General features: G+C 43.2%; 1 protein-coding gene across 1 annotated transcript; it reads left to right on the top strand.

Moving 5' to 3' along the window:
- Positions 1-73: 73 nt before the first annotated feature.
- Positions 74-9,442, top strand: LOC100540945 (highly reducing polyketide synthase cnsI-like; the record flags this gene model as incomplete). The annotated part of the gene is given in 11 exon segments (XM_010727587.2): positions 74-172; positions 1,084-1,237; positions 2,104-2,264; positions 3,368-3,571; positions 4,008-4,189; positions 4,439-5,903; positions 5,906-7,092; positions 7,094-7,207; positions 7,209-7,232; positions 7,234-7,290; positions 7,293-9,442. Coding segments are annotated over 11 exon segments (5,759 nt in total), but the record flags the coding sequence as incomplete, so codon positions are not given.
- Positions 9,443-9,448: the final 6 nt, after the last annotated feature.

Genomic DNA, 9,448 nt, shown 5'->3' with positions numbered 1-9,448 from the left:
AAATATGTGTACTTACGTGAAGATCATCTTTTAAACTAATATTTATCTTACGGTTGATGTAAAGTTGTTTGATCTGAGTTTTGTTTCTAACTGTGTTGTGGTGCCCAGGTGATGAAGATGGAGACAGGAGATGAAATTGCTATTGTGGGAATAGCATGCAACTTTCCCGGAGGTAAGTTTTGAGTAAATAGAAAGCAGGATGCTGATTGAATATTGAAAAGCACAGTCACTTGTTAGTATTGATGTGGAGTAAAATAGCATGTTTCCCCCTTAATTTTGCAGAGTTCATGGCTTTGCTACTTGTAGGATCTTTTTGAACAATCTCATTGTGGTGAAAATGAGTTAGTTTGAATTTGTCCACAGAGAGCGAGAGCTGCAGTGTTCGCTGTGGGCAGAGCTTTGAGCTGCATGCATGAAACTCACGCAGACAAACCAAACGTGTCAGGGATGATTTGAGGTTATTGCTTGTGCACTGGCCAGATGATCGTGCACAGGTGTAGGACTATGCCATCCAGGGGAACATTCGTATTCTTAGATTAGATGGATGGAGACATTTAGATAGTGGGAAGGTGGACTGAGTCCTGAGGGGTGTTTAGCCTCAGGTGAGATTGCTGTCCTGCAGTAACCATTCCTGCAGTTCCAGTCCCTGACGCCCCGCATCACATAGAGCTGAGCTGGTGAGTACTTGGTCATGTAACAGGTTAGCACTGCTTCCAGAGTGTGTGTAGATGAGGACATACGAATACTGGAGAAAGCTGAAGCTGGGAGGAGATGAAATGTGTGCTGGAACATTGATGCCATGTTGTTTGGCTATCTGGTATGTTATTTTTCTTAAACAATCTTCAGAGTTTTCAAGGAATTAATTTGGTGGGGTAACTTGCTTTTAAGCGTGTAGTGAAAAGGTGAGTCATTCCTTTCCATATTCCTGTCACCAAAACATGATGGTTTGTTTATCAGTAGCAATTACATTTCAGCTACCTAGATTTATATGTAGGAGTTTCAGGTAACAGAATGTGTTTTTCTGAATGAGCATGACAAAAGGGAATGCATAATTTAATCTTCTTTGCAATATTTGTACAATAGGTGAAGGAATTGACAATTTCTGGAAAGTGCTGGAGGAAGGCAAAAACTGCACAGTAGAAATCCCCCCCGAGAGATTTAATACCGAAGAGTGGTACGATCCAGACAGTAACAAGCCAGGAAAAATGTATACAACACGAGCTGCTCTTCTCAATGAGTGAGTGTGTTACTGTGCTGTGCCACAGATTTTTTCTGTATCTAGTCTGGTGTGTCCAGCCTTTCAGAGAGAGCAAGCTGCAGGGAGGTATTATAAATTGGACGTAGAAACAGATTTTCTTTCATCTCACACAATGAACTTGTAGTTTTCAAATTGCAGGAATTCCTGTAACATGACAGTTATGAGCACATTTCTTTGCAGACCATGATCTTTGAATGCATAATGCAACTTGTACGACCATACTTGTCATGTCTTGGGATGCAACCAGTCGTGCCATGGATGTGTACTTTTTGAGTATACACACATGCACATGCGTTACGTATGAAGGTGTGTATTTCAGATCTGAGGTGGGCTACAGCCTGCCAAGGGATTTGTAAAGCCCACTTATGGCCGGTGGAAGAATGCGGCAGATTCCGGGTACGATCTGCCTTATGAGTCTTGCCTAGTTTCAGTTTGAAGGTTGATCAGATCTGCTGGACCTCAGGCCCTAATCCTGTGCTTGCTGGGGCAAGTAGCTCTAATTAAAATGAAGCTGTGACAGTTTTAATACAAAGTAAGAAAGTCTGCATTTGCTAGATGGACAAGAAGGGAATCTTATGCTCTCGATTTGCTTGTGAAGGTGCACTGTTCTTATGACCAGTATCATAAGAATCCAGAACTGGATCATAATCAATCCTGTTTTTCCCTGGGCTTGTACTGTCATGTAATTAAAAAATAAAATAAAATAAAAAATTCTCCCTTTTGACTCGAGTCAGTCCTTCATCATGCTGGGGAATTATGTACGTATAAATATTGGGTAATAATCTGTCCAGATTTAAATGAACATTTTATTCATATTGTGCTCTTATTTGTTCTGTTTATTTTAGATTTAACGCTTTTGACAACCACCTGTTTGGAATTAATAATGTGGAAGCTGAAAGCATGGATCCACAACAGAAATTACTTTTAGAATGCACATATAAAGCGCTAGAGGATGCAGGAGTCCCTGTAGAAGCCATCAGTGGCACCAAAACAGGTGTTTTTGTTGGTAAGACATAATTTCATGGTGAAGAATGTCCCTTTTACCCTCGTAAAAATGGAACACCCCTTTGTAAACTGCATACATAACCTTAAGGCTACTATATTATGACACTACTGGAAAATTTTGGTGAAGATAGACTGTTAGGTCACTCTAGAAATTTATTATGTAATTAACACATCTACTTTTAGATGTCCCCGTTAGTATCTTCATGCACTGGTGTTGACAGAAAACAGTTAAAGTCTTCACCTTGCCAAGCCCTTTCCAAGACTGATACTCCCAAGGCAGTCTGACACCTTGGTACTTAGCACTGTACCAGTGGTTAAGGTGTTTCTGAAGTTAAGATCATCTCGTAGTTAGTAGTAGGCTGCCATGGTGCACTTGTCCAACTGTTGATTGTCCCAAGAAGTTAATCTGTTTTTGGTTGCTGTAGTGTGTGTCTATTTCTAGAGTTGTCCAGGTCAGTTAGACGGATGAAGGATAGGGATGAGCTATTTATATTGCTCTTTGGTCTGGAATATGCTCTTGTTACACTGAGGGAATTATTCCTTGCTCTCCATATAGATGTACTGCATTTTCCACATGTGCCTTTGGACTTGGGATCCTCCTATAATGCAGGCATGTGTGTTCCCAGGGAGGGGGTTCAAATGCTACCCCAGATACAGGTCCTGTTCTTTTCTACTTCTTTCTTAACTGATTGGATCACAGTGAGCAAACTAAAGATACATGAAGAACACTTGATATGGCTTTCACTGTGATATTTAACTTGGAGCATCTGAGGAAATGAAGGTAATGCTCCATTCCAGCTGTCCTCATTCTAACCTGCTTGTATCTATTATCATAGATAAGCCAAGCCAACTACTCCTAAGCTGAGATTCAGGGATCTAAACAGGCTATGTATGCCTTAATCGTGTCATACAATGAGCTAAGCCAGCAGGACGAGCCGATAATTGACTGTCTTCTGACTTGAGTAGAAAAAGCTTCACCATAGAAGTCGTGTTGCTAAGTAGGTTAATGGTGAAACCGAAGAACATAAACATGGTTTCAAGTTCAGTGCTATACATCCCTTTTCTTCACTCAGGGTAACATGACATATATTTGTATTGTTACAGGCCTTATGAATCGAGACTTTCAAATCCTAAGAAGCAAATCAGTAAGTGAAATAAATCATTATGCTGGTACAGGATCAGCAATGAGCATAGCTGCTAATAGGATCTCCTTCACGTTTAATCTGACTGGACCATCGCTGACAATTGACACTGCTTGTTCATCATTTCTTTTTGCCCTGCATTACGCCTTGCGAGCAATTAAATCAGGTAATGGGACTGAAGAGATGGTAGGCAAAGAGATTCGAATTAATGCTGTATGAAATTGCTGAGATATAAATATTTCATATTTTTATTCTTCCTGAGATTTGATTAATACCTTCATGATCACCAGTAGTTGCCTTAATGGATTCCAGTACCTCACTTCTGCACTGTACCTGCAGAAGCAGTAATCTTTTACTGTGAGGAATTCTGTTACTTTCTCTAACATAGCCTGATGTAATTTTAGATAACTGTATAGGTTACTTTTTCAACAAACAATCACAATGACCGATTCCAATATTAACAATTAAAATATCACAACCAACTTCTAGTATCAGTGAAGTCTTTCTGTAATATCTGTCTTTTCAATCAACTAAGTTATAGATCACAATTCTTTCTGTGTCCTTGAACATCTCCACTGGAATACATTTCTGTTTTACTCCAGGAGATTGTGAGGCAGCTATTTGCGGTGGTGTGAACAGCATAATAGATCCCCTCACCTTTGTGTCTCTCAGTAAAGCAAAAATGATCTCTCCAGATGGAATGAGTAAACCCTTTTCCAAAAAGGCAGATGGCTACGGAAGGGGAGAAGGCTGTGGTGTTGTTTTCCTCAAACCACTGAAAAAGGTAAGATTGTTTGTGAAGAAGCCTAAAATAAGCCTGGCTTCTTACTTGAATTTTGTATATCCATTTCTCATAATTACTGTAGCAAAAAGCCTTTCTAATTCAAGCTTATTATTAGCATTAAGAAAACATTTATGCTTTTTTTCTAGCGTGGGAAAGATATCACAAATGTAAGGGTACTGTCGGTTCTTTTTCTCACAGATAGATGAAGCATGAGATAATTAAAGATGATTTTCTCTTTCTGTGAAACAGGCGATGGAAGACCACAGCAAAATCTGGGGTGTTATAAACGTCAGTGCAGTCAATCAGAATGGTAGGTCTATAACGCCAATCACAAGGCCGTCTCAAATAGAGCAGGAGAAGTTACTGCGCAGCGTTTATGAAGATCATGTAGATCCCTCAGTTGTGCAGTACATTGAAGCCCACGGGACGGGAACTGCTGCTGGAGACCCCACGGAAGCTGAGAGCCTCGGTAATGTCATTTGTAGAAACAGACCTTCACAAGTTCCTGCTCTGAAAATTGGTTCGGTGAAAGGAAATATTGGCCACACTGAGTCAGCTGCTGGAGCAGCAGGTTTGATCAAAGTGCTTCTGATGATGCATCATGGGAAGATTGTTCCATCTTTGCATTACTCAAAGGAGATGAGCAGCATCGATACAGAGAAGCTAAACCTTGCCATTCCCACCGTGGTGGAACCCTGGGAAGATTCCGGTGAGTATGGAAGAGTAGCTGGCATCAACTGCTTTGGATTTGGAGGAACCAATGCCCATGTTGTAGTCAGGCAGGTTAAGCAGCCAGAGCCTCTTCCTGCCTTTAAGAGGCCGCTGGAATTAGTCCTGCTGTCCGCAGCATCAGCTAAGTCCCTTCAGATGACAATGGCAGACACAGCTGCACATCTGAGTACAAGAAACCGTGTAACTCTCCCAAGCCTGGCCTATACATCTGCCTGCAGAAGAAGCCATGTAAACCACAGGTACCGAAAAGCATTTGTGGCAAACTCTCTCCAACACTTGCAGCAAGAAGTTATGTCAGCAGCTAGCACTGACTTTACCACGTCAAAGGTGGAGCCTCAGCTGGTGTTTGTGTTCTGTGGCAACGGCGTAACACTGAAGGAGTTCAGTGAGGCACTGCTGAGCTCAGAGCCGGTGTTCAGAGACAAGTGTAAGGAAATAGAAGCGCTCTTTCAGAAACACGCTCCCATCAGCCTTCTGCCAGCAAGAGGTCGCAGCTCAAAGGAGTTGCTGAATCCAGAACTCTCCCAGCCCATGCTTTTTGCCCTGCAGGTTGCCTTAGCTTCTCTTCTGAAGTACTGGGGCATTAAGCCGGTCGCTGCAGTTGGCCATTCCGTGGGGGAAATTGCTGCAGCACATTTTGCTGGGTACCTTTCCCTGGCAGATGCGGTCAAAGTGATATATCACCGGAGCAGGCTGCAGGCAAAGACTGCCAGGGGCGGAATGCTGGTGGTTGGAAACATCCCTGTTCAAGAGATTGCTGAACATCTGCATCGCTACTCGGGAAGGGTGTGCATTGCAGCTTTCAACAGCCCAGTTTCCTGCACCTTGTCTGGAAATCCAGATGATGTGGACTTGGTCCAGAAAGATTTAGCAGAAGCTTTCAGCCACAGAAACATCTTTCTTCATGTTTTAAATGTCCCAGCTGCCTACCACAGCCCTAGCATGGATGTGATACTTGGGGAGTTGGAGCAGAGCATAGAGCCTTTGAAAAACAGAAGGGTGACGTTGAAGTAATTTCAACACTGACCGGGGCAGCTGCTTCTACAAATGACTTCACTCGTGGCAAATTCTGGGCCCAGCATACTCGTGAGCCAGTTGCTTTCACTCAAGCCATAGAAACTGCAGCTAGAGACAGGGAAAATGTGGTGTTTGTTGAAATAAGTCCTCATAGAACATTGCAGCGAAATATAAAAGAGACTCTAGGGAAAGTCACTAAGGTTTTCCCTTCTTTGCAGTCTGATGCAGAGTATCAGGCACTCTTTAGTTTGGTAGGAAATCTGTTTGAATTGGGCTATAATCCCAACTGGCAGCACTTTTATGATGGATATCAAAGTGTTCCAGTGACCATTCCACGGTATCAATTTGATCGTCAAAGAGCTGTGGCCTCTCTGGATACCCGTCAACAAGCAAACCAAAGAGACGTTGGCTCTGGTCATCCTTTGATTTATGTCATCAACAGTGACAACACGCAGTTTGGCTGCCTGCTCTCCCAGGACACCACATCCTACTTATATGAGCACAAGAATAATGGTGTGGCTTTAGTTCCTGGTGCTTTTTATGTGGAGCTTGGTCTGGCTTGTGTGATGAGCAGCTCAGGACCTAAAATGCCTCTGAGTGCTTGCCAGATGAGCATCAGTTTTTCAGCGCCGTGTGTTCTCGCACAGAGTTCCCAAGTCTTGAATATCAAGCTGAGTCCACAAAAAGCAGCGACAGCCTTTGAGATACTCTCTTCCTCCAACGCAGTTTATGCTTCAGGCCAAGTTAGAAAGGTGCCTGAGGCTGTTGTGGAAGAAAGCACCATCTCCTTCCAAGAGGTCTATCACAGATGCACGTCAGTGATTAGCACAGAGAAGGTCTATGAAGCACTGTCTCAGATTGGCTTTCAGTATGGCTCCATATTCAGGCAGCTCAGGGATGTGCATTATTGCCAGGAACTAAAGGAAGCTATAACAAGCATCAAAGTGAACAAGGAGACTCTCAGAGAGATGTACAGCTACTGTATCCACCCGGTGCTGCTGGACTGTTTTATGCAGATGACTGCTGTCATGATCTCGAGCACGCGGCAGTCCAGAGCAGGCTTTCCTTCAGGGATAGGCAGCCTGGTGGCGCTGCGACCTCTGGAGGAAGAAATGATGATATATATGAGAACAAGCAAATCCATTGGGAACTGCTTTTGAGGTCTGTGGATGCTTCATGGACAAACATTGGGGTCCGTTTTTGGCTGAACTCAAGCGTGTTGCCATCACTTTCATGAAACCAGTGTCTTCCAGAGACAATGAGTTCATGTTTTGAAAACAAGTGGTCAGAAGTTTTCTCCGTCAAAGATGATTGGTCATGTAGAAGCAGTGCCTAGAGTCCTGGTGTTTTGCTGACAAATTTTGGGATAGCTGAGCAGCTCAGAAAATATTTGCATCCTGATTCCAGATATGTTATGTATGAAGACTGGGAATCCCTCTTGGAAGTCCACGCAGGGAATAAGATGAAAGCAGAAGTTGAGGATTACGATGACGTTCTCTTCCTGTGGGGAATTCAAAAGGTGAATGAAGAGTTCCCAAGTAAAGTTGTCGACCAGCTCTCCAAGTGTTGTGAAGCCTATCGCCAAGTTATCGTGGCGTTAAGAGAGAAAAGTTCTCACTGTTCAGTCCGAGTGATCAGCTACAGAACAACAGAAAGAAATGTAGACCACATTAACTGTGGGTTTGCATTGCAGGGCATGACCAGAACTTGTGTTGTTGAAGTTCCAGAAATCACGTTTCAGATAATTGACCTCAGCTCTTCCAGCTCCCTGGACATCTCAGCATTATCAGATGTCCTTGTCAAATACAGAGGTAAGGATTATCCGGAAGTCTACATCAGCCAAGGAAGAATTTATGCATCTGAAATCAAACGCACTCCTTTTGTAGATGAAGATTACAGCCAGCATGTAAGGTCTCTCCAGAATTCAGAAACATTCACTTTGTACACTGCCGATCCGTACTCAGCAAAAGACTTGTCCGCTGAACTATCCACCAGCACTGCTACTCCGCTGGAAAATCAAAGTGTTGAGATTCAAGTGGACAAGATATGTATCCACTCTGAAGATTATTTTCCCATTAGTGTTTCTAGTCGTAACTTTGGTAATACACTCTACTGGAATTCCCAAGCAGCAGACAAACACAGACTTTTAGCTCTTGATTTCAGTGGCACAGTCACAGCAATAGGCACAGCTGTGAAAAAGGTTAAAGTGGGTGATCACGTGGTTTCGTGTTATCCGGCAGCTGCATCATCCAGAATTCAGGTCCCGGGAACAGTTTGTTTAAATGTAAAGAAATTTCCGTGCTTTCAGAGCGTCCCTTGTGTGTCCTACTTCATCATTGCATGGGAGATCTTAAATCAGAGGTTACCCAAGGGGAAGCACGGCAGAACTTTGGGTATTATTTCTACAGAACCATCATCGGTCTTATGCCGTGTTCTTTCTGTGGCAGCAGAAGAGGTGGGCTGGAAAACAGTACTTGCAAGGCCCACTCCTGATATGTTGCAGCATATAAATGCATGCAATGCCCTTGTTGTTCTTCCTCCAGTAGGCAGACTATCCCAGGAAGATCTGGCACACATGTACTGTCTGAAAGATGTGGTGATAGTATGTGGCCATCAGCAATCGGAATGTATTCAGAACATCAGTGGACTTGATCATGAAAATATCAGCTTTCATATCCTCATCCTTAGCAGTATCTTCCAGAAGGCATCTCTGAAGGAACTCCAAAAGGCTGTGCAAGTGTGGATTGGTTCTTTAGATATGAAACGGTTTAGACATCTTCCAGGCTCTGTCTTCCAGCAAACTGAGAACTTTGAAAGGCTGCAGTCTGTGATGTGCTCTTTTACCTGCAGATCTGTCCCACTTGCTGTACTGAGAAAGCAGAAGGACATCCCTGTTCTTTCAGATATCCCACTGTATGAAACTGAGAAGAAGATATTTAAGCCGAATGCTGTTTACGTAGTAGCTGGGGGGCTCACTGGCCTTGGCTTTGAAACTGTGAAATTTATAGCAGCGAATGGAGGAGGATGTATTGCAATACTCTCCAGGAAAATTCCGAGCAAGGAGAAACAAGAAGAGATGAAGGATTTGCAGCTGAAGTATGAAGGCAGCAAAATAGTGTCTGTGCAGTGTGACATTACTTTGACCAGCGATGTTGAGGAAGCTTTCCAGATCATTGTAAAATTATTTGAAGGGTGTCCAATCAAAGGTGTCTTTCAGAGTGCTGTTGTTTTACACGATGGTCGTCTTGAAGTTCTGAAGTTTGCTGACTTTCAGAGAGTGCTAAGCCCCAAAGTGGCAGGGACCCTAAATCTTCATCGAGCTACAAGAGGCCAACAGCTTGACTACTTTGTGTGCTACTCCTCTGTTACTTCCTTTCTCGGAAACTCCACACAGGCAAACTACGCAGCTGCAAACTCTTTCCTGGACGTCTTCTGCCTCTACAGGAGGAACTGTGGTCTTTCGGGCCAATCCATTAACTGGGGTGCTTTGAACCTCGGTGTATTGCTCAA

The sequence above is a fragment of the Meleagris gallopavo genome, unplaced genomic scaffold (assembly GCF_000146605.3).
Source record: "Meleagris gallopavo isolate NT-WF06-2002-E0010 breed Aviagen turkey brand Nicholas breeding stock unplaced genomic scaffold, Turkey_5.1 ChrUn_random_7180001921687, whole genome shotgun sequence".
Taxonomy (NCBI): Eukaryota; Metazoa; Chordata; class Aves; order Galliformes; family Phasianidae; genus Meleagris; species Meleagris gallopavo.
This window is presented reverse-complemented; position numbering and strand designations above follow the sequence as displayed.